At 45.9% G+C, this 25187-nt stretch overlaps 2 protein-coding genes across 3 annotated transcripts in view; both read left to right on the top strand.

The window, feature by feature from the left end:
* Positions 1 to 25187, top strand: part of FBXO3 (F-box protein 3) — an 83700-nt gene that overhangs the window by 39229 nt on the left and 19284 nt on the right. The window lies entirely within an intron of this gene.
* Positions 355 to 19678, top strand: CD59 (CD59 molecule (CD59 blood group)). Its single transcript, XM_081541654.1, has 4 exons — positions 355 to 429; positions 7972 to 8056; positions 11793 to 11891; positions 18126 to 19678. The coding sequence occupies exons 2-4, from the start codon at positions 7990 to 7992 to the stop codon at positions 18326 to 18328; spliced, it is 369 nt and encodes a 122-aa protein (XP_081397780.1). The 5' UTR covers positions 355 to 429; positions 7972 to 7989; the 3' UTR covers positions 18329 to 19678.

The following is a 25187-nucleotide window of genomic DNA, read 5'->3' as shown; positions in this document are numbered from 1 at the left end:
CAGCCTGGCCAATGGGAATTTGGCATGGGCACGCAAACATTTTGAAAAACATTTTTATATTTTTTTGTAAAGAAAGGAAAATTCCTAAGTCCTGGAGGTTTTTTTTAAAATAACAAATCGAAAGGAGGAAGAGCATCATAAACTTGACGTTTTCAGCATTTTAACATAAAGAGCTTCACCTAATCCTGGTCACGAGTCTTTTTCCGCACCGTGGCCTGGACTGCACACTTGCGCGCAGCCGTGTGACCTTGGACTGGCCACTGCGGTGCGCAGGGCTCGGCGGGGAGGGGCGGGGCTCGGCGGGGAGGGGGCGTGGCCTGCGAGAGGGGGCGGGGCCGGGGCTCGCCCCTTCCCAGCCCAGGCGGTAAAGAGTGGCTGGGCGGTCGTCGTAGGTTGAGCGGCGCTGAAGCGGATGCGTGGGGTCTTCAGGTAAGGTTGGAGGGTCGGGAGGCTCGCGGAGCCGCGCTCCCAGCCCGACGCTGGGGCACTTGAGCTCTGCTCTAGCAGCTGGGCCGCCGGGTTGAGGGGTTTGGAGGGTCTGAGCTGGCGCGCTCACCCCGCGCCGGCCGCCGCGCCGGGGGACGGCGAGCTCCGGCGCCCTTCCCTCCGCCCGCGTCCCGCAGCATCCCGGCGCCGGGGGCTCCCGGCTTGCCTTTCAGCTTCCCGGCCTCTTTTGTGTACAAGGAGAAGAGGGGAGCGGACGCATTCCGCGTTCCGCGCGCCCCCTCCACCCACCCACCCTCTATTCCGCGGCCCCACACCCCCACCCCCCCGCGGGAATACCATTCGAACCTCGAATCTGAAGAGAAGCTCTTGCAGTTTAGGGAAAAGAGATCGCACCTTGAAAGGAGGTTATAACCCCATCCTCGAGTGTCTGGACATTGTTCTCTTCCTCTGGAGGTCTAAATGTTGAATTTTAAAAAGCAAGGTAGGGTCGTAACTTAGACATTTCAAGTATGATGTTGGTTTTCTTGGGCCGGCCTGGGCCTCACCCTTCTTGGAGTCTGGCAGCTGGCTTTTAAGGAGACGTTAAGTAGTGATTTTCTCCATGGATCCTGGAAATGTACCAAGTAACGTTCTGTTTCTCCTCTGAGGCATGTGAGTTCTCCCCTTTAGCTCGCTTCCCACACGAAAAAGAGATGGAGTTGGTGACTTACCCTGGCAGTAGTTGGGTGACTTCTTTGAAGTTGCAGTGTGGCCTGTTGCCACCTTGTGAAGACTGGCGCAGGCGGCTTCCTCCGGCTTTGCTTTTAACCTGTGCTTTCCTTTTTTTCCTTCCTGTAATACCTTATGTGCACTTTGAAAGTGCCTCTTGCTGTGGCCAGCTGATTCTTTTAAAAATCCTCTTCTTGGCCAACTTTTAAAAGATACCAGGGGGCCTCAGCGGAAACCTGGCTACCACTCTCAACTGCAATAACTTTGTGCTGTGTTTAGTTACTCAGTCGTGTCCGACTCTTTGCGACCCCATGGACTGCAGCCCTCTAGGCTCCTCTGTCCATGGGGAATCCCCAAGCAAGAATACTGGAGTGGGTTACTATGCTCTCCTCCAGGGGATCTTCCCAACCCACGGATGGAACCCAGGTCACACGCATTGCAGCGGGATTCTTTATGGACTGAAGGGAAGTTCTTAATGGACCACCAGGGAAGCCTTCATTAACTCTATTTCATTCTAAACAGATCAGCCCATTTCCTGAGATCGGCACCAAGTGCGTCCTGCCACTCCAGAAGGGGGTCTTCCCATAAGCTCACCCATCATACCCTGTGGGTCCTTTTCAGAATGACTTTAGGCTGTTTCTAATAATTAAATCCATTGCTTCAATGAGTCCTAAAATGTTGAGAAAAGCATGATGAGGTCTTCTGCGTGCTTCTTGCATCTAAGTGTTTGGTTGGGTGGGTTGGAAAAGTCATGGTAGCTCTGTTGATTCACCTACCATATGATCTATACTTACAGGCATGATTTTTAAATTTAAAATGAAGGGTGTTTTATACTAGGGGGAAGAGTTTCAAGCCTTGAGGTTCAGTTCTTTTTCTTAATGCTGAAACAGATTTGCCAGAAGATAGGTGATGACTACTAAAAGGGAAATTTTTGTAATGTGTGGATTTTCCTATTTCTGATTATAAAACCACTGCTTGTCTCTTTATAGAATATTTGGGGAAGTATGGCAAAGAGTTAAAGGGTCAGGAAGAGAAATAAGAAATCATAAATAATCCTGCTTAGTGTTAACTACTGTCAGCATTTTAGGGGCATTTATAAAATAGCTTTAAAACAATCAGCTATTTTGTCTTCCCTGGTGGCTCAGTGGTAAAGAATCCACCTGCAGTACAGGAGATGCAGGTTCGATCCCCAGAAGGAAATGGCAACCCACTCCAGTGTTCTTGCCTGGGAAATCCCATGGACAGAGATGCCTGGCAGGCTAGAGTCCATAGGGTCGCAAAAAAGACAGACACAACTTAGCTACTAAACAACAGCAATGAAGACCTGGTCTTCTGATTCAAATACTATGACCTTGGCATCTGCACACTGACCACTTCCTTTCTCTGCCATCTTTGCCCTCTTGCACCCAAGTCATGGAAACATCCACTGTGACGACCAGCCAGTCGTGTGGACTTAAAGCGCAATCTTGACACTCCCCATCCAACCCATATGGCTGGGGGCTGCCTTAGGCTTGGGGCCTGCGATCTCCTCTGCTTATCCAAGTCCAGAGTGTTTGTCCAGCTTTCTGACATGGTGCTACCTTCTGTCTATCCTCTCCACCCTTCTCGCCCCAATGCCCCATCCCTATTCCCGTTTCTTTTTCTGGGAACCTCATGACTTCCCATGACTCATGGTGGCTACTGCTTTTTGAGGGCTTCCTTTGGCCAGGCACCATGCTGTGCAGTATGTGTGATTATCCCTGTGTGTACTGGATGCAGAGGGGAGGCCTAGAGGTTGAGTAACACACAGCAAGAAGTGGCAGAGCCAGAAATATCCAAGGCTTTGTTCACCGGTCAACGAGAAAGCCTGTCCCTGAACCAGTTCACTGTGCAGTTTCTGCTGCTTTTGTTAAGAGATATGCCTTTCATGAAGGGTGGGCACCCACACCCTGTTTATTTTAATTCATGCCAAGGACTGTTTGGAAGAAAGTCTCCTAGAGGTTGTGACCTCCTCCCTCCTCCTCTGGTGGGGCTGCCCGAGGAAGCAGCTATTTCAGAACTTTTAGGAAGAGTCTGACGCTCCTTGCCTCCCTCTTTGGGAACCTCTGATGGATGCCTTCCTCTCCTTTTCTCTTGCAGCACTTGTTCCCAGCCCCGGGCTGTGTGAGTGTGTTAAGTCATCCTTTCTACCCAAACGCCCTTGCGTGTAAGGAACCGGGCTGGGAGCTGGGGTGTGCTGGGCCTGGGTCACTGACTGGGGTCCGGGGATAGGGGAACACTCTCATTTGTTCACTTGACTCATCTGGCTGCAGGCAGAAAGCATTGCAGGGGCGTTGGATGCCAGCCAGAGGGGCTGGGACCTCTTTCTGATTTGTTAGGGTGCAGAGACCCTGATCTGTTAGGGTACTAGCCTCCCATCTCTCAGGTTCAGGGAACAAAAGGGGAGCTCCCTAGAGAGGCCGATAGTCTGGCCAGGAGGTGTGGACATGCCTGTCTGACTTAGGGCGGGAAGTCTGGGTGTTGTTGTGAATCCGTTTACCACAGATTGGGACTTGAACTCATGTGCTGGGACTCAAAAACCCAGCCAAAACCTTGCTTAGGACTTGAACCCAGCCAAAACCCTGCTTGGGACTTGAACCCATGTGGCTGGCACTCAAACCCAGCCAAAACCCATGGTGCGTGGTTTCAGGACCTAATGAAGCTCAGGTTCTTGATGTCTCATTGCAGAAAGAATTCAGTGAGAGACAAAATGATAGGTAAGAAGTAGATTTATTCAGATTCTGAGAGAAGCACACTCCACAGACACAGACAGAGTGTGGGCCATTGCAGAGGGCAAGTGTGCCCCGAAATTTGAGGTGGTTAGTTTTTATAGGCTGGGTAATTTCATATGCTAATGAGTGGGAGGATTATTCCAACCATTCTGGGGAAGGGGCAGAGATTTCCACCCACTCCTTGGTCTTTGAACAGTGCCTTGGAAATGTCATGAACCTCCTTCCATAGTTCTTCAGGCACTCTCTCTATCAGATCTAATCCCTTGAATGTATTTCTCACTTTCACTGTATAATCGTAAGGGATTTGATTTAGGTCCTACCTGAATGGTCTGGTGGTTTTCCCTACTTTCTTCCATTTAAGTCTGAATTTGGCAATAAGGAGTTCATGATCTGAGCCACAGTCTGCTCCTGGTCTTGTTTTTGCTGACTGTATAGAGCTTCTCCATCACTGGCTGCAAAGAATATAATCAATCTGATTTCAGTATTGACTATCTGGTGATGTGCATGTGTAGAGCTTCTCTTGTGTTGTTGGAAGAGGGTGTTTGCTATGACCAGTGCGTTCTCTTGGTAAAACTCTTAGCCTATGACCTGCTGCGTTTTGCACTCCAAGGCCAAATTTGCCTGTTACTCCAGGTATCTCTTGACTTCGTACTTTTGCATTCCAGTCCTCTATAATGAAAAGGATATCTTGTTTGGGTGTTAGTTTTAGAAGGTCTTGTAGGTCTTCATAGAACCGTTCAACTTCAGCTTCTTCAGCATTACTGGTCGGGGCATAGAGTTGGATTACTGTGATCTTGAATGTTTTGCCTTGTAAACAAACAGAGATCATTCTGTCATTTTTGAGACTGCATCCAAGTACTGCATTTTGGACTCTTGTTGACTATGATGGCTACTCCATTTCTTCTAAGGGATTCTTGCCCACAGTAGTAGATAATGGTCATCTGAGTTAAATTCACCCATTCCAGTCCATTTTAGTTCACTGATTCCTAAAATGTCAGTGTTCACTCTTGCCATCTCCTGTTTGACCGTGTCCAAATTGCCAACATCCCCTGGATCATTGAAAAAGCAAGAGAGTTCCAGAAAAACACCTATTTCTGCTTCATTGACTATGCCAAAGCCTTTGATTGTGTGGATCACAATAAGCTGTGGAAAATTCTGAAAGAGATGGGAATACCAGACCACCTGACCTGCCTCTTGAGAAACCTGTATGCAGGTTAGGAAGCAACAGTTACAACTGAACATGGAACAACAGACTGTTTCCAAATAGGAAAAGGAGCATGTCAAGGCTGTATATTGTCACCCTGCTTAATTAACTTATATGCAGAGTATATCATGAGAAACACTGGGCTGGATGAAGCACAAGCTGGAATCAAGATTGCTGGGAGAAATATTAATAACCTCAGATATGCAGATGACACCACCCTCATGGCAGAAAGTGAAGAACTAAAGAGCCTCTTGATGAAAGTGAAAGAGGAGAGTGAAAAAGTTGGCTTCAAGCTCAACATTCAGAAAACAAAGATCATGGCATCCAGTCCCATTACTTCATGACAGATAGATGGGGAAACAGTGGAAACAGTGGCAGACTTTATTTTTGGGGGCTCCAAAATCATGACAGATGTTGACTGCAGCCATGAAATCAAAAGATGCTTACTCCTTGGAAGAAAAGTTATGACCAACCTAGACAGCATATTAAAAAGCAGAGACATTACTTTGCCAAAAAAGATTCATCTAGTCAAGGCTATGGTTTTTCCAGTAGTCATGTATGGATGTGAGAGTTGGACTATAAAGAACGCTGAGCACCGAAGAATTGATGCTTTTCAACTGTGGTGTTGGAGAAGACTCTTGCGAGTCCCTTGAACTGCAAGGAGATCCAACCAGTCCATCCTAAAAGAAATCAGTCCTGAATATTCATTGGAAGGACTGATGCTGGAGCTGAAAATTCAATACTTTGGCCACCTGATGTGAACGAAGAACTGACTCATTTGAAAAGACCCCGATTCTGGGACAGATTGAAGGCGGGAGGAGGAGATGACAGAGGATGAGGTGGTTGGATGGCATCACCGACTTGATGGACACGAGCTTGAGTAAGCTCCGGGAGTTGGTGATGGACAGGGAGACCTGGCGTGCTGCAGTCCATGGGGTAGCAAAGAGTTGGACATGACTAAGCAACTGAACTGAACGGGCACTGTCCTGGCACCTCTGGGTGTGTTATTTCACTTGCTGATTGAGGATCAAGGTCTAGTCTTGTTTGCCGTCTTGGTCCCATTTGATTCTGAGCAGTTTATGTTGTGTCCTTGGGCTGTGTCATTCTTTCAAAAGCTGTGCCCTGTCCCTTTCTCTCCTGTTACAGTATTGGCGGGGGGGCGGGGGGGGGAGAGGTGTGTGCAGAGTGAGGTAGGAAGTGGCAGTAGCCACCACTCTCCTGTGACTGTGTCAAGCACATACTTGCCTTGTTTTATCTTACATCTCCCCGTGTGGGGAAGCACCCACGTATAGGTGAGAAAGATGAGGCTCGGTAGCTGTGGGAGAGCCAGACTTCAGTATGTCCGGGCCTGAGCCTTTGGCCACTAGTCGGGAAGATCCTCTGGAGAAGGAAATGGCACCCCACTCCAGTGTTCTTGCCTGGAAAATCCCATGGACAGAGGAGCATGGTTGGCTACAGTCCCTGGGGTCACAAAGAGTTGGACACGGTTGAGCGACTTCACTTCACTTGGGCAGCCTCAGAGCTTCACTGCACTGGGGGGTGCTGGGCAGCTACCCTCCAGGGAGGGTCAGCCTGGTGGCAGTGGGCATATAGGCTATGGTAGGTTTTGAAGACCCCAGAGGGAAATGGGGGTGATTCAGCCTTAAAGAAAGGCCAGGACCAGTTAGATTTTCTTCCTGCTTCCCCACTCATTAGAATGTGACCTTTCTGTCTCCTGGGCATGGGCTTCCTCAATATCATCATCTTTAGCCAACACCCAGCCCTGCCCTTTTCCTGGTCCTATCTTCCCCACCACCCCCCTCCAACTCAGAGGAGGGCTGGGTGGGGTGGGGTGGGGTGGGGTGGGGTGGGGTGGGGCGGGATGGGGCCCACCCACCAGGAACCTTATCTGTTTGCCAGGCAGAGGTCCTGGCCTGTGGGGCTCAGGAGAGTAGAATGTGGGGCCACCCTGGTTTGGAGCAGATATCACCTTCCTGTTGCTCAGCGAAGTCAGGGTAGGGTCTGGAGACTCCTTAGATCTGTTGCTCATGGTTTGGACTTGGTCTAAATTAAAAACCGCCCTGTGGCTTGGCCTCCTTCTCAAGTGAGAGGAGGATTTGAGGCATTTCAGCCCTCCTCTCTTCTCCTCTGACCCTCACTGCCACACCTCTAAGCATTAACGGAATAGGGACTAGACAGCAGAGTTACTTGGAACCTGCCCTTACTTTTCAGAGTGAAGGAGGAGGTGTGCGCATCACACTTACCAAGGTGGGGAGCCAGAGCTTCAGTGCACTAAGCCTTTGCCTCATGTTCTGCCACTGAGTGCCTGCTGGCGTCCCCCAGAGTCACCCCTTTGGTGTGATGCACTTAGTGGCATGGCCTGGAAAAGTGATGCTTGCCGGGCTCAGCTCAGCCAGCAGCCGGAGGTGGGGCCTGCAGAGCTCGAATTGCAGGCACTGCATTGTGTACTCAATTCATTTTATCATCTGAGTCAGTGCCCCTGATGGAGGAGATAGTGCTGTCTCACTGCTCAGTCGTGAACACTGAGGCTCAGAGGGACTGAGTTTCTGCACAGGTGCACAGCTACTGTGGGTGAGGGCTGGGGTGGGTCCGATGTACTTTGTCTCCCTGCAGCCGCCTCTCCCGCCAGGCCTGACAGCATTTCTTCAGCAAGCTGAGGTCTTCGACTGTGGAGGGACCGAGCACTGCCCCCACAAAGAGCACCCTGGGTTCACGGCCCCTGGCCGGAGGTTCCCTGTTTTCTCAGTCTGCTCTCTCCTTCCTGTGTTTCCTGACGCCCCCAGGCCTTCCAGCTCTTGGTTTCTGAGACACCCGGCAGTCACCTGTTGGTTTGTGACGATGCTTTGTGTTCCTTCCTCCCAGACTCTGTAGCTGGTCGCAATGGCAAGCAAAGGAGGGTACATCCTGCTCGGGCTCCTGTTCTTCCTGGCTGTCCTCTGCCAACTAGGTGAGTGGTCCAGGGGGACTTGGATCTGGGTCATGTAGGTTGCTTCAGCCCTAACTTTTTCTTAGGCTTCAAGATGACCAAGCTGGTACCACAGCCCCGGGCCAAGCTTCGGTTCTTTCGCCGTCAGTGTTACAGGTCCAGGGTGATATGAGTGCTCCTTCCGACATTACAGCCCTACCCTCGGCGAAGCCCCTTCCTGAGTTACAGTTCATCCTGGGTGACAGAGCTGCTTTTGTGGGGGAGAGACTACACACAGCCTCCTAAGTTTCACCCCTTGCACTGCCAGCAGCCGGTGCTGCCAACCCATGCCATCTTCAGAGTGCTGAGCTCAGCGGCCACCCCGGGCACTCCCATGTGACACTGCTGTGGCTGAGGGTACTGTGGTTATAGCAGCAGCAGCTGCTGCCCACAGCATTCATGAGCCAATCACTGTTCTCAGCATCTTAACACTGTCTACTTATTTAACCCTCATGTCCATCCTGGGGAACAGGGGCTGTTTATTGCCACTTTCCAGATGATAAGACTGAGGCCCAAAGAAATGGTTTGTAAAATATCACACTGAAGGGCTGCAGACACAATTCAAACCCAAATGAGCCTTTCACCAAAGTGTCTGCACCTGTCTCCTATCTCCTTCACCAGCCTACCCTTCCCCTTCCCTCCTCCTGGAGATACTCGTTACCTCTAACAGTAGGAACACCTGTGTTTACTTGCTTTGCTTCATTAGAAAAATCAGAGGTCATTTTCTGCCTCTGTCATGTTGGTGTTACTTTTTTTTTTTTCTTTGAGGAGCAGGGATGGGAGACAGAAAAGAAAGTAGCCATGTAGTGAACAGTACAGAGTCATCTGTGTGTTGGAGCGTGTCTTAGAGCTTACAGCGTTAGCAGCTTCCGTATGGCGAACACTTACTATGTACCAGGGCCTGGGCCAGACCCTGTCTCGTTGAATCCTTAGCCATCCCCTGAGGGCTCAGTGTTGTTATGCCCGTTTTACAGTTGAGGAAACTGAAGCAAAGAAGTTAGCCCAAGGTCACGTTTGAGCAAGTTGTCCCTTTCTAAGACAAGACAGAAGTCATGACCTCCCCACTGTTGATCTTAGCCAAGGTGGTTTGTAATGTAGTGAGTGTGTTACAACATACATTATTGTCACAGTTCTACCCAGTGAATTTTCTGTAATCATAGCCTGGGGGACCTCCCTGGTGGTCCAGTGGTTAAGACTTTGCCTTCCAATACAGGGGGTGTAGATTCGTTCCCTGGTTAGGGAGCTAAGATCCCGCATGCCTCATAGCCAAAAAACCAAAGCATAAAACAGAAGCAATACTGTAACACATTCAGTAAAGACTTTAAAAATGATCCACATCAAAAAAGTCTTGAAAGAATGGCCTGGTCACACCCGCTTTCCAACAGTCTACGTTTATTTATGGAGCTTGGGTATGGTGCCATTAGCCATTCTGTGACAGGTCTTGGGGGCACTTAGGTCCTTCCCGAGAGAGTTGGAGTGTGAAGAATATCCACTTCACTCTGGTTAAGTGGCTGCAATATCAAACAGCCATCCTCTGACTTATTGCTTGCCCCTGGCTTGGTCTCCTCCATGATGAAGGTTGGTTTCTTCTCTTTTTCACTCAGGATGGTTAGAAGAACATCGTGGTAAACAAACCAAGCATGGGCTTCAGAACTGACTGTCTGGGTGTAAGTCCCAGCTTTCCTCTCAAGGGCTGTCTGCCTTTTCACAAGTTAGTTAATATCTTAGTTTAAGGGGGATGGCAATCCTTAAGGCTGCCTCTTAACTGCAGTTCTCTGAAGATTGAAAGTTTAGATAGATATTGGAACACTGTATTAGCTGTGAATATCTCTGCCTCACAGAAGTTCCAACGGTGAGCTCTCTTTCCTACGTCCGAAGGTTTGTCAAGAAGCCAAATGAACTCTGGCTGTAGCCAGGAGAAAATGTGCTCCCATGGGCAGCCTTTCCAAATGGCCCTCTCAGATAGCCAGGTGAGAATATCCTCTCCCTCTTCACTCTTTCCTCTTATCAGGTGGACACACTTCTGCAGCAGGGAAAGATTGTTGAAAATTGGCATCTTTGTCCCTTCTCATGGTGACTCCCCTCTCACGCAGGCGTGGCAAGCACTGAGCCTGGCAGAGAAGAGGCAGAGGGGGCCAGCGGAGCCCAGCCCCGGACATGGGGGCTGGCGTCCTCTCTGCTGCATGCAGTGCTTTGAGTATTCTTGAGGGAGTCACTCCTGCTCTCCAGACATCTGTCTTATCATCTGCAGACAAAATGGAGGAGGAAGGGGTTTGGGGGACTGATGTTTCAAAGTTTAACCTGGAACCTTCACAAATCAGAGGTTCCTCTGCTAGTTGGGATTTCACACCTGTGAAGGCAGATGTGGTCATTTAAGATGTTATAGAGAGCTTCACTCCTGACTGTGCTCAGAAAGTGAGGAGCCACTTTCTTCTGGCCTTCTGAAAATTCTTCTCCCTGGTGATAAACCCAGACTATGGCCTTAGGACTAAAAGTCGGCTCTTGGTGCTAAAACCCACATTTTGGTCTTGGTTTCATCATGCCATTCTTCTATGACACTTTACATATTTCATCTTTGAAAATGTCTTCCCATACATATGGGTACTGCCAAATACTGATTACATGGAAAATGTGGACCTTGGCTCATATTTTTCCTGTACCACTGTTATATAAAACAGAAGGGAAAATAATTCAGTGAAACGTGAAGTCTAGCTACCAAAGAGGAATCCTAAGAACGGAATGGGAGTGGTAGTCATTTGGCCAATTGGGGAACCAGAGGCATTGCTTCTGATAGGAGCCAGCCCTTATGTTCAGTGTCCCTGTGCAATGCCTGCTCACCCGTATGGGTTTAAGATACACGGCTGCTGCCTGTCCTTTGGCTGTGTTTGCTTCTGGTGATGGGCCAGTCCCTCAGCAGGGAACAGCTGCACTGAGGATGCTGTATCCCAGAGGGCATCAGATTGTTCTGTAGAGGGCCAGATGGTAAATATTTTAGGCTATGCAGGCCAAGAGACAAAAATCAAGGGTATTTTGTAGGCGTTTGTATAAATAAGAGAGAAAACAAGTTTCTATAAGTTTTTAATTGATTCAAAAATTAATAATTGAGTATAATTATTTATGATACAGCCTTACTAATAAAGATGGAATTATTTCTGGGAGAATAACATTTTGCCTACACTGATTCAAAAATTAGTGTTCCCCATCATCAAATGAGTTGCAAAGGTTCATGTGTTGATACTGATTTGTAATAGATTTAATGTATTTCATCTTGGAACATGTCTTTTCTCACAGATAGGTACTACCAAATACTGATGATCAGTCCATGAGACTGAGATGTCAGAGCATATTTGTTGGTCGGAAGATGTTTATACAATTCTGTTAGTTTATCCTCTTGATGGGTTCCTTTCAACAGGTCAGTAACATTGCAGATTAATCACTTCTGGTTGAAAGTAGGAGAAAGCTTCTCAGTTGCACAATTAAACGGGTTTTGAAACCGGACATTCCCTTTGCACGTGCCTCAGGGTCCAGAAAACCACTGCTGGAACTGTAGTCTGAACTTGGAAAAATATGTCTGCTGCAGGTTTGTGTGGGAAGGCATCCCACTGTGAGTTGCTGACCTCTGACCCACACTACTGGAGATGGTGGGCTTGCTTCTGCTGCCAGAAGAGTAAGTCACTGCTTATCTACCAGGTCCTGACGGTCCTTTTCCTGATTCTAGGTCACAGCCTGCAGTGCTACAGCTGTGCTAACAGTGAGGACTGCACTACAGTTGTCAATTGTTCACCGAATCAAGATGCTTGTCTCTTCGCTGAGGCTGGTAAGAGCTTCCCCCTCCCCTCTCTGCCTTAGTGTAATGGGATGAAGAGAGCCTGGGAAAAAATCTGTGCCACCTTCTTTTTTGTTAGACTTGTATTCAACAAGTAATAGCTACCATTTAATAGCACCAGTTGCATACGACACTAAGCACTTTCCATTTGTTTTTATTTTTCCATTTTGTTTTTAAATTTAATGCTTTCCATCTACCACTTGGGGTAATATTTTATCCCCATTTGGTAAACGAGACTGAGATTCAGATTAAGCAACACACTAAGGTCAAGGAAACCAGCTCAGGATTTGAACGTGGAAATCCATCCAATTCCAACACTTGTCCTCATAACACCTACACTGACTGCCTCCCAAACTTTTGAGAGCCTGCCATGTGCTAGAGCCTGAGCTAGGAGCTCGAGATACAAAGAAGGAGAAAGGAGATGATGAAAATTGCGAGAGGCTTCTGTAGCTGTCACAGATGTCTTTATTTACTTATACTTGTCTATCATTCCGGGGGGAGTTTTATATATGCCGAGTCCTAAGGGGACTCAAGCTGAGCTCAGTGGACAAATAGGAAGTAAGAGGGAGAAGGGTGTTCTAAAGAAAGGCAAAGCAGGTTCTGAGGCTCTGTGGCCTCAGAGAGCAAGACACTCATGGGCTTGGGATGGGGATTGGCCAGCATTGACAAGTTTTGTCAAATCTGCATTGTCCAAATTGGTTAGACTATGGAATTGCCTCTTCCATAAATCCTGTTAAAGCAGAATTTAGGGAATGGTGGGCAGAGGCAAGAAACCAGCCACATGCCCTCTGCTCTTGCTGGGTGTGGTTCTGGATTGAATTGACATGTAGAAAAGATACTGTGAGGTAAGGAGCGGCTATTTCAGGGTCTGCTTAGTGAGTGTACAAGGTAAACCCCCCAACTTCCATCTCTTAAGAGATAAAAATAAAACCACCCTGCAAGTTAGTTCACTCACACTCTTTATGCAGATTCTTCCCAGCATCCTTCAAAGAATGCTGAGCACATCAGGTAAACTCAGAAAAGTTTTGGGAGACCCACAAGCACAGAAAAACCTGATAGAAAGAAGGGCGGGATTCATTTCCCCAGAAAGGAAAAATCCCTCAGTAAGTCAGGATGAATTAGAATTCTCCTGTGTAAATAATAGGAGTATCTCTTAATTTTGGTACTAGTTCCTAGAATGCAGCTCTAATTCCAAGGCCTGCGTGTGAGGTCCTTGTTTCTGTAGGGAGACAGTTCCTCTGCCTCACCTGGAAGACAGTGTTGATTCATCGTTAATGTAGAAAGCACAGCGAGGCCCCCAGAGAGGACAGCCATCCACTCCACAAATATTTGAGCACCAGTTACCTACAAGCAGAGACCTGCTTCTTAACCCTGATCATCTGTGTCTCTTGGACCCCCATGACAAAAGTATAATTTCCCAATGAGATAATAAAGGCAGTATTATGTGTAGAGTAAATATTAGATTAGCAGTTGGAAGCTTTGAGCTCAGATCTCTGTCCTGCCAGCAGTAAGTTCTTCCTGCCTGTGTTTTTTTATTAACGGAATGGGTATGTTGGATGGTAGAGGTGGAGAGAAGAAAAGAGGGAAGTAGAGTGAAATTGAAATCTTTTTTCCAGCTCTCTAATCCTATTGTTTCCTACCTAAATGGTTAAACTTTCATTTTAATTGTTTTCTAACATTATTGAAGCATAATTGACAAATAAAAACTGTATATATTTAAAGTGTGAAATGATTACCACAATCTAATTAATACATTCACCCCCTCCCATTATTACCTTTTTGTGTATGATGAGAACACTTAAGATCTATTCTCTTAGTAAGTTTTGAATAGCCAATCTAGTATTATTAACTCCCTGGTAAAGAATCCGCCTGCAATGCAGGAGACCCCAGTTTGATTCCTGGGTCAGGAAGGTCCCCTGGAGAAGGGATGGGCTACCCACTCTAGTATTCATGGGCTTCCCTGATGGCTCAGACAGTAAACACTTTTCCTGCAATATGGGAGACCTGGGTTCAATCACTGGGTTGTGAAGATCCCTTGGAGGAACGCATGGCAACCCACTCCTGTATTCTTGCCTGGAGAATCCCCATGGGCAGAGGAGCCTGGCGTGCTACAGTCCATGGGTCGCAAGACTGAGCAACTAAGCACATTATTGACTACAATCACCGTGCTGTACATTAGATCCCCAGAATTTACTCATCTTATAATGAACTGTTATACTTTTAAAAACAGTTAATGTAAAGAGTGAGGCACATCTAATAGAAGGGCCAGGATGTAAAACACGGACCACAGCAGATACCAGTGAGGGTGTGGATGTCCTAGAGCTCTCATTCACTGCCGGTAGGAATGTAAATTGGTACAGACTGTTTGGCAGTTCCTTAAAAAACGTAACGTACCCTCACCATAGATTCAACTATTGCATTCCTTGATTTCATTACCTAAATGAGTTGAAAACTTAGGTCCATACAAAAACTTGCACATGGATGTTTATAGCAGCTTTATTCATAATTGCCCAAACTTGGAAGCAACCAAGATGCCCCTTTGTAGGTGAATGGATAGATAAATGGCGGTACATCCAGAGAATGGCCTAAAAAGAAATGAGGTATCAATCCAGGAAAAGACGCGAAGCAAACTGCATATTTCTGAGTGAAAGAAGTCACTTTGGTAAGGCTACGTACAGTTATCATTCCAACAACATATTTCAGAAAAGGCAAACTAAGGAGATAATAAAAAGGACAATGACTGCCAGGGGTTAAGTGGGGAAGAGGGAGGAATGAACAGATGGAGCACAGGATTTTTATGGCAACCAGTATAATACTATAGCGATGGATACACGTCATATGTTTTGTCAAACCCCTTAGAATGTACAACACCGAGAGTGAACCTAAATGTAAATTATGGACTTTGGGTGATCATGATGACATCAGTTGCAACAAATAGAGGTTCTGGAGATGTTAATAGTGAGGGAGGTTGTTTAGGGTCGGGGCTGGGGGTGTCAGGGGACTATAGGAACTCGGCTCAATTTTTCTGTGAATCTAAAACTCTAAAATATAAAATCTTTTTTTTTTTTTAAGGATGATGTGAATCTTAAGTAATAATTTTCTTCTTCTCATGAACATATGTCCCAAAACTTCAGCTAGACATGTGGTAGCAGCAGTTCTTGAAATATAGATACTCAGACAGTAAGGCAGATACTAACAGAGCATCTACACCCCCTCCAGCTCTGACGTCAGCCTGGGAGAGGCGGAGCACACATTGTCATAAACATGACTCAAAGGCCAAGCGTACATTGGAGAAATTATTTAACCACATTTCACCCCCAAACTGTGAAATGGGAATACTTATCTCCCAATGTCAGTAGGGCGGTTAGAGTAGAAATGTGTATGATAGTGCTATGCAGATGCTGTCTAGAAGAGAGACAGATGGGTATTAATTCAGCCACTGTTTACTGGCATCCTGGCTAGGTCCTGGAAGTACAAACCATGTACTTGGAGTCTGGCAGAGCCTCTGATGACAGTGTCAAGCAATCATTGCTGAAATGGCCTTTCAAATAAGGGACATACTTAAGGGTCCCTAAGGCAATTGTGGGCTATTGCTTGGTAAAAGCAGACTTGAACCAAGTCTTCAAAAAGGGTGGGGAGGCTGTGCCCAGAGAGAGAACCTTCAACATTCCAGTGACTGATGTAATCCACTTTTATTTGGGTCATTCTGATAGTGGCTTTGGTGAGAAGCTCACCCTTGTAAGGTTGTTATGCAGATAAGATCGTTCAAGTAAAAGGCTTGGTTCACTACAGGACAGGTAGTACGTGATTAATTGGTAGCAGTTATTATAATTAGGACAAAATTAATCTGCCCTCCTCAAGCTTTTAGGCTTGCCAAATTAACATTCTGGTGGCTTTAATGCCTTCCTAGTTCCAATGTCTGATGATTATTACGTAAGGCAGTAACTTGTCCTATTCAAGTATTTTTAGTACATTTTTAGAAGCAGCCTCTTAAATGCTTATGATCCAAACAAGCAGAGTCACTGGAACACTTGTTCTGGCCTCTGCCACTTGACCAAACTTCATTAAAATCCAGGCCAGCACCTCATCTCTGAAGGGGAGTACAGAACAGTTATACCTGCAGTTATTAACTTAGGGGGTTTTGTTCTGAGCTGTGAGTACAGTTGGATAAATTAGTTACAAGCCTTACATAAAAAAAAAGGCATCTGTATTTTTCATCTTTCCAACACAGAAGAAAAGAAAATGATACCAGGGCAAGCACCACCCTTCTATTGATATATCTGTGTGTCCCTAGCATCTAGCACATACTGCAACTTTTGAAGAGGAAAATATAACGTAATTCTCTCTCAACACTTTTTTTCACTTAACATAGTTTATCTAATTATATATGCCAGTATAAGATACTTAGCATATATACTTTTGGCCTTTATTTTCCTTTGTTGTGCAAAAATTAGGACCACAACTGCATATTCTTTTGGAAAGTTTTTCCTGTGTTACTGAATAGTCTAATGATTTTTAAAGGAAGTTAAAATATTTTGGAAATAAATTCATCCAGTGACTTTTTAAAATCTCAATCCACATATAAATATAATAAATATATAAATGAAAGATAGTCTTCTGTGAAGGTAAACACTGTTAAATTCCTTGGGAATCCTTTCAGAGAAAATTAATGTATATAGCCCCACACATACACTTTATACAAATGGACCACATTCTACATATTGCTCTGCATCTAGGCTTTTTTCTCTTGAGATGTAACTCACATATCTCAGTTTCAAAGTTCATTTTAAAGTGTATAATTCAGTGGTCTTTAGTATATTCACAAGTCTGTATAACTGTCACCACTATCTAATTTCAGAACATTGTTGTGGTCCCAAAAGGCAGCCCCATACCTGTTAGCAGTCACTGCCCATTCCTCCTTCCCACACACCCTGGCAGCTACTAATCTACTTTCCATCTCCACGGATTTGCTTGTTCTGGATATTAATTGACACATAAAATGTTGTGGTCCTCTGCGACTGGCTCCTATCACTGAGCATGAGGCTCTTCAGGTTCACCCATGTTACTGGATATATCACAGCACCTTATCCCTTTTTATGGGCAAATAATATTCCATCAGGTGGACACACCCCATTGTGTTTATCCAGTCATCAGTTAATGGACATCTGGGTTGTTTCCACTTTTTAGCTGTTTTGAATAATGCTGCTATGAACATTGGTATATAAGCTTTTGTGTGAACATAGTTTTCAGTTCTCTTGGGTGATGTATTTACCTAGAAGTAGAATTACTAGGTCATATGGAAACTATTTTTAACCTTTTGAGGAAATACTAGACTTTTCCGAGATATCTGCACCATTTTACCTTTCCACAAGCAATATATGAGGGTTCTAATAGTCCATGACACTAATTAGTTTCCAGTTTCTTGATTATAGCCACCCTAGTTGGTATGAATTGATGTTCATTGTGGTTTTGATTTGTATTTTCTTAATGACTAATGATATTGAGCATCTTTTCATGCACTTATTGGTCATTTGTATATCTTTGAAGTATCTATATCCTTTGCCCATATTTTAATTGCATTGTCTTTCTATTGTTCAGTTGTGTTTCAGTCTTCTCGGATGTGTGATTTATAAACATTTTCTTCCTTTTGTGGGTTTTGTCTTTTTAATTTTTTAAAATGTTCTTTAACTATTTGAAGCACTCAAGTTTTTAATTTTGATGAAGTCCAATTTATCTATTTTTTCTTTTTTGTTTTTAAAGAAACTAAAACTTCCCATGGCAACACACACAGTCCTATGACATTCCTTATCTGCATGGAACTTTGTTGTGTAGAACCTCTGCCATAATTTATTCAGATGCTTTTTTTTTTATTCACAGACTGTCTTTTAGTTTCTTGCCACTACAGATAGTAGTGCAGTGACCATTCTTGAGTGTGTATCTTAACGCTTCTTCAAGTCATTCAAAGAGTAAGTCCTAGAAGTGGGATTGCCAAATCAAAGAGGGCATGCATTTAAAAATCTTGGTTAATCTCGAACATTAATATGATCGCCTGTTGCCTCCTATGCACACACAACTGTACTGGCTCTGCTGAGACTCTGGTTTTATGGAGAAGTTCCATTCAGAGCTGGATCCTGCATCTTTTTAGCCAGGTAGGAGAATTCAAAGACAAGTATAGAGCTTTACCTGCTTGATTGCTTACCCTTGTATGTGTGTGTTTCCCCACAGTGCCGCTAAAAGTTTACCGCCAGTGTTGGAAGTTGGAAAATTGCGATTTTGAGTACATTGCAACAGAATTAGGGGAGAATGAACTCCATTATGACTGCTGCCAGACGAACCTGTGTAACAAAAGTGATAGGATGAGCATATCCAAGAAGACACTGCTGCTGGTCACCCTGCTGCTGGTGGCAGTCTGCCACTTTCATCTCTAAATCTGTGCCAGGAAGGCTTCTCCTGAACGTCCTGTTTCTATATATCCCTTCTTTCGTGTGATGCTGTGTTCCAAAGGCTTTTTATTTTCCAACTGGATCGTGTTGAGAAAGACTAAAACTAGCTTGAGCAAGTTGAATGTAGAGGAACTCAGAAAGACTGAAGACCAGTCCTGTTGGCAGAGAAGACGTGTTTGAGTTGAAAAAAGTTACGAGTGAACCGCATGTAATTTGAGTGAGATGACATGCTTCTTACTCTGCACTTTGTGGGGCCAGCTTTGCAGGGACAGTTTGAGTAGCTGCTCTGCAGTCCTCAACATTTCCCTCTGGTTCCTTGGATGTAGTTAGTGTGATCAGTACTTTTTTATAGTAGCTGGGGCAGGGGTCTCCTTTTCAACAGTCTCTCTCACAAGGAATGCTTTATGCTCGCCTTCCATGGCCCCTGTATTGCCAGGCAGGCATGATGCATCTTTCAGATGTCGGCTGTCAGTCAGGGACAATGAAATTCTTAAAGAAGAGTAGTGAGAATGACTGTTGTATTCTCAGCTGCCTGGGAAGGAGGTCAGCTTTCCAGACAGCAGGGTGTGGAAGCACAAGGTTTATCTTTCAAGAGGTACTAGTGGCTCAAATCTGTTTTCCTCTGTCCCTCAACTTTGTATTGGCTTTGCTGTCTTTCACTAGAAAAACTCAGTAGCATAAATGAACAGTGTATGAAAACTATCCCTTCCACTCCCTACCTTTTCTATTGACATGGTAGGCTTTCTTGGCTTTGTCACACACAGTTAAAAACTAAACATTTGAATATTCTATGTTACATGTGACTTGCAGTTATTAAGTATGCTATTTTAACTGTTACTGGTAGGAGCACTCTTCATGTGTGTATGTATAATGCGTGAATGGAACAGGAGGGGGCCTTTGGGGTTAAGATTTGAAAGTTCCAAATGTGATCATGAACAGTAACAGGTCTGCAGGGATGTGTTTTAGCTGCTGACACACAGCCAGTAGGCTCCTAGCTGAGTCAGCACAGATTGTGTAAAATACATTTGTAAGGGCTATTAGCATCATCACAAATGCTGAGGCTTTCAGAAGCATTATCAGTTTGCTAAACAGTGCCCACCTTTTCAGGAGGACCAAGTTTTGCCTTTTTCTTGTGGGTACTGGTGAATAAGATTCAGTAGACTTAATGACATTTGTATGCTTACAATCTTGGCTGTATTTAACAGCATAGCCTGACTTTTACAGATAAAGGTGAAATTCAATTTTTTTTTTTAAATCCTTGTTTTTGTGATGTGCTGGTGGACAGACTAAAATGAATGCTGCCTTTTTTCTGAAAATAAAATCTCATCAAATGCACAAGTGTGGTTATTGGCCCAAAAGGATAGCAACATATGCAACACGTCCAATGGTAGCAACTGAAAGAAGAGATCTTAGTACAAGGTTTCTTCTGTGGTTGCTATTACTTCAACATGAACAGAGAGAGGCTTCCTCATCCCAACCTAGCATTACTTCGGTGCTTTGTTTAATATTCTTTTCAAAGACAGAGTGCAACTCGGTGTGACTCTTGTCTCAATAGGACTTTTTCTGCCTGAGGAAGTACTGACCATTCCATAGGAAAGCAGCTCATTTCATTCAGATAGTGCCTTTTAGTTCTAAGAAACAAGAACAAACTGACTGACTTAGGCAGGAAATGAATTTTGGGAAACTTTGAAGAGGAATTCAACGAGACTGAAAAAAGCCAGGAATTGGGGGAAGTCCCTGGTGCTCTAGTGGTTAGGATTCAGCACTTTAACTGGCGTGGCCCAAGCTCAGTCCCAGGTTGGGGAACTGAGACCCTGCACACTGTGCAGTGTGGCCAAAAAAATTTTTTTTTAATTAGAAAATAGCCAGGAGTTGGGAAGTTCCAGAATTGTCTTCCTAGATTCAGATGCCAGGGTGAGACTGTCTTGCTTGCTCTCCTGGGTCTTGTACCCACTTTGGGGCCAGAGTGCATTGAGAAGGGGGTCATTCTCTAAAGCAGAATCTGCTAAAAGGGACTTAGGGAGAGCACTGCTGGGAGTCAGAATCAGCAGGGGTTGTATAAACAGTCTTAAAGTTTCGAGGTTTCTTTCTGCAGATAGTTGCTATGACTCATGCCGTAGGCTAAGTGTTGGATGTCTGGACTCAAAGGCAAGAATACAGGGACTTCCCTGCGGTCAAGTGGTTAAGACTCTACACTTTCAATGCAGGTTCCATCCCTGTTCATGGAACTAAGATCCCACGTGCTATGTGGTGCAGCACCCCACCCCTCGCCAACAGGCAATGCTACAAAGGCCAGATGAATTGGGGAGTCACTAGTCTTGGGTTCATTACTGGGTGGTGATAACCCCATTGGGGGCTTCCCTTGTGGCTCAGATGGTCAAGAATCTGTCTGCAATGCAGGAGACCCAGGTTCGATCCCTGGTTCAGGAAGATCCTCTGGAGAAGACTGACTGTGGAGAAGGGAGCTACCTTTCCATGATCTGCTTCCCTGGGGCTGCTGCTCTTCCCACCCTTGCTGTTATGGGCCATATGCAAATTAGTCAACCCATTAGTCAACCCACATTAGCATGCTGACCCTGTATGTGAGCTCTGTTGGCTTGTTATGGTGCTGTGACCAGAAGTGGAACTCAGCATAACGCGTAAACTCTACTGGGGTAGATAAATGGGACCTGGCTCTAAGTTTTTTGGACAGGGAGCATATTGGGTCACAACTTGAGGGCTTACTGTGTGCCAGGCACTAGTCTAGGCACTGTACGTATATGACTTCATTTTTCTCAGTAACTATGCATAGCAATGGGGCTTCCCAGGTGGCGCTAGTGGTAAAGAACCTGACTGCCAATGCAGGAGATGCAAGACGAAGGTTCTATCCCTGGGTCAGGAAGATCCCCCAGAGGAGGAGAGCATGGCAGCACACTCCAGTATTCCTGCCTGGAGAATCCCATGGACAGAGGAGCCTGGTGAACTACAGTCCATAGGGTCACAAAGAGTCGGACAGGGTTGAAGCGACTTAGCACTGCACGTGCATAGTATTGTCTGTACCCAAACCCATCAGAGTGTTTACAAACTACAGTCCCTGTCCATTTCACCGAGTGGGGCGCTGGGGCCCGGGGCACTCAGCCTGGAGGTGGGCAGCCACTGGCAGTTGCTTCAGCTGCTCAATGATGTCTGGGCTGGGATATTTGTGCTAATTTTGGTCTTTCCCTCCTGATCATAAAATGACTGCAGAAGTTGCAGCAATTGCATCTGGGTTCAAGGCAGGAAGACAAGATGAGGAGAAAGTTTCAGTTGTTTCTGTCCCTCTTATTGGGAAAGTAAAACTCTGCTCAGAAAGCTCTCAGGTATGTGTTCTGACTGGAACTGTGTCTCATGGCTGTCCCTAGCTTCAAGGGGGCTGGCAGAATTTCCAGTCTTTGTAGGGGATGGCAGCAACGGAAAGGGTTAAAAACAGTCGTCGAGAATAGCCAGCCAATAGCATTTACCATTCCAGTGGCCACCCTGAACAGGCTGTTGATTTCTTCCCCTTACCCGGACCCCCCAAATTACCCTGGTCTCTGCATCTTCTAAACCTAAATCTTAAGCTTTTAATTCCATGAGCTATCTCATATCCCTCTGTATAAATCCTCAATATCAACTTCTGTTGGTTGTGAATAGAAAATTCTGACGACCTCCCCTGCAACTGTAACCATCAGTGTAACATGAACACACACTAAGTGGACAGCAAGTGTTAGTGACAATTATTTCACCCAAGGTTGCACCCCTGGTTCATGCTGGTTGATGGGACTCAGACTTGGGTGTCATCTTCCAAGCCCCTGCATTTTCCATGCCAGCCAATCTGCCTCCCAGGGTTTGGTTTATTGAAAATTGTACTGACACTGAGAGCGCAGAGGAACATATCCAACCAAGAGAAACAAGAAAAAGGCTGCAGTTTTAAGAAACTTTCTTGAAATAGTGGGTGTTGGGAAGGGAGGTGGGAATGCCTCCCCCTCACCCCCGGGGTTCAGACCAACACAATGGTTAATTCAAATAAGTAATAAAGAAAAGACTGTTCCATGGTTCCCAGAATAGCTGGGCCCTTGAACTGTGGTACAGGCAACTTCCAGTTAGAGACAGCCCCCTGCCAAGAAGAGGATGAGAAGCCAGAGGCCAGGAAGGTGGCCTTGCCTGAGGCCTGAGGCAACTCCTGGGAGGCTGCAGGAGGGAGTGGGCCCTGGAGTCAGCCTGCCTGTGTGGAACACCAGCTCTGATGCTAACCAGCCACAGGACCTCAGGTAAGTTACTGAACCTTGTGTGCCTCAGTTTCCACATCTGGAAAATGGGGATAATGACGCGTACTTCTAGGGGTTGTTAGAAAAATAAAGTGAGTGACGACAAGTACCTGGTACACAGTAGTCTCTCTTTATATGTTTACTACCATAGGAACGACTTCCCTGTAGCTCAAACAGTAAAGAACCTTGCCTATGATACAGGAGACCAGGGTTCGGTCCCTGGGTTGGGAAGTTCCTTTGGAGAAGGGAATGGCAATCCACTCCAGTGTTCTTGCCTGGAAAATTCCATGGAGAGAGGAGCGTGGCAGCTGCAGTCTGTTGGGTCACAAAGAGTCAGACATGACTGGGCGACTAACACACACACACCATAGGGACAGAGTAAAGGGACAAAGTAGATGACTAAATAGTTAACTCCAACAGGGATCTTAAGTACAAAGTACGGAAGACTCCCGTAAGTTAATGATCACTCAAGAAAGCAGGCTTGCTTAGCAAAGAAAGCAAGCAGGCTTTGCCTAGCAACAAAACCACACAGACTTGCTTGGCAACAAAACTGTGCCTCAGAAGCATGAGACATGCCCCCAAAGAATAAAATGATGATAGAATAAGACCTACATCATACCCATCAAAATCAAGTTAATGATTCTAGAGACGGGATTTTTCTGCATGTACTAAGAACAGAAATATAGAAGAAAGGTGGGGGCTTCCTTGGTGGTCCAGTGGCTGACTATGCACTCCCAATGCAGGGGGCCTGGGTTCGATCCCTGGTCAGGGAACTAGATCCCACATGCCACAGCTAAGAGTTCACATGCCCCAACTAAAGATACTACATGTCACAACTAAGACCCACTGCAGCCAAAAAAAATGTATATATATATATATACATACACATATATATAGGAGAAAGGTGACATGCTACTGAAACTTGACATGATTTACCATATTTTAGTATATGTTACCACCTGTTTCTCATTTCTGTAGTGCCATTGGGCTTCTCTGGTGGCTCAGACAGTAAAGAATCCGCCTGTAATGCAGGAGACCTGGGTTCGATCCCTGGTTTGGGAAGATCCCCTGGAGGAGGGCATGACAATCCATTCCAGTATTCTCCATGCCTGGAGCATCCCATGGACAGAGGAGCCTGGCGGGCTACATACAGTCCAAGGGTCGCAAAGAGTTGGACATGACTGAGCAACTGAACAATGACAACAGTTCCAAGTTTGACTATGTAGAGATAAGAAAACTCGCCCGCTCAGTGTAGAGGAGGAGCTGATGGATGCTTGATGTCTGCTCAAGAATGAGGAACAATGTGGTCTTCTCCGCCCCCAGCTCTTCCTTTGATTAAAGAACTGTAGCCCACTAAGTTCGTAGGATGGCACTTCCTTTCCTGCCCACTTGGATTTCTCAGAAGCTTCAGTTACTTAAGAAGACTCTTGAGAGTCCCTTGGGCTGCAAGGAGATCCAACCAGTCCATCCTAAAGGAAATCAGTCCTGAATATTCATTGGAAGGACTGATGTTGAAGCTGAAACCCCAATACTTTGGCCACCTGATGCAAAGAACTGACTCATTGGAAAAGACCCTGATGCTGGGAAAGATTGAAGGTGGGAGGAGAAGGGGACAACAGAAGATGAGATGGTTGGATGGCATCATTGACTCAATGGACATGAGTTTGAGTAAGCTCTGGGAGTTGGTGATGGACAGGGAGGCCTGGCGTGCTGCAGTCCATGGGGTCGCAAAGAGTCAGAAACGACTTAGCGACTGAACTGAACTGAATCTATCACTCTGCCTCTCACTGAATTATTTCTGCACCAAGATGGGAGAACCTATGCTGCACTACATCCTGAAATGCATTCTGTGGTTTCACTATCAGTGTCTTCAGCAGGACAATAAGGAATCAGCTTCTAGGGTGTGGGGCTTCTCAACCTGGCTGCTGCTGCTGCTTAGTCACTCAGTCACGTCCGACTCTTTGCAACCCCATGGGCTGTAGCCTGCCAGGCTCCTCTGTCCATGGGGATACTCCAGGCAAGAATACTGGAGTGGGTTGCCGTGCCCTCCTCCAGGGGATCTTCCGAACCCAGGGATCGAACCCAGTTCTCCCACAGTGCAGGCAGATTCTTTACCGACTGAGCCACCAGGGAAGCCGGCTCAACCTGGAGGGGGTCTGATTTTCAAGGAGGGACCCCTCCTGATCCATTTTTCTCATCACGTTACCAGGACCTCATGGTGAATGAAGGAATCCATGTGGAAGTGAATACTAATCAGTCACACCTCATTGAGCACCAGGGATGTGTCCCAGGTACTGCTTATCATATTTTCATCAAATACATCAACCCTGTGAAGCAGACACTGTCTTCACTTTACAGGTCAGAAGACAGAGGGTCAGGGAGCTAGCATGATTTTCCCGGAGTCACAGAGTCCTGATTCAAGCGTTGACTCTTGTCTCAGTCTGTTCAGGCAGCTATATAAAAAATACCATAGGTTGGGTGGCTTAAACAACAAACATTTCTGTCTCACAGGTCTGGGGGCTGGGAAGTCTCGGATAACAGCTCCAGTGTCCTTGGTGTCTGGTGAGATGCCACTTCCT

This window comes from Giraffa tippelskirchi, chromosome 11 (genome assembly GCF_054371585.1).
Source record: "Giraffa tippelskirchi isolate mGirTip1 chromosome 11, T2T-mGirTip1v1.2.pri, whole genome shotgun sequence".
Classification (NCBI taxonomy): Eukaryota; Metazoa; Chordata; class Mammalia; order Artiodactyla; family Giraffidae; genus Giraffa; species Giraffa tippelskirchi.
Note: the sequence above shows the minus strand (reverse complement) of the source record. Positions and strands in the feature narration are given on the sequence as shown.

What these genes read in the sequence shown, in the direction of transcription:
- CD59 (XM_081541654.1), top strand. Translation starts at nt 7,990, where the DNA reads ATGGCAAGCAAAGGAGGGTACATCCTGCTCGGGCTCCTGTTCTTCCTG. An exon ending in GGCTGTCCTCTGCCAACTAG is followed by an intron (nt 8,057 to 11,792) that starts GTGAGTGGTCCA and finishes TCCTGATTCTAG; the next exon opens with GTCACAGCCTGCAGTGCTAC. An exon ending in TTGTCTCTTCGCTGAGGCTG is followed by an intron (nt 11,892 to 18,125) that starts GTAAGAGCTTCC and finishes GTTTCCCCACAG; the next exon opens with TGCCGCTAAAAGTTTACCGC.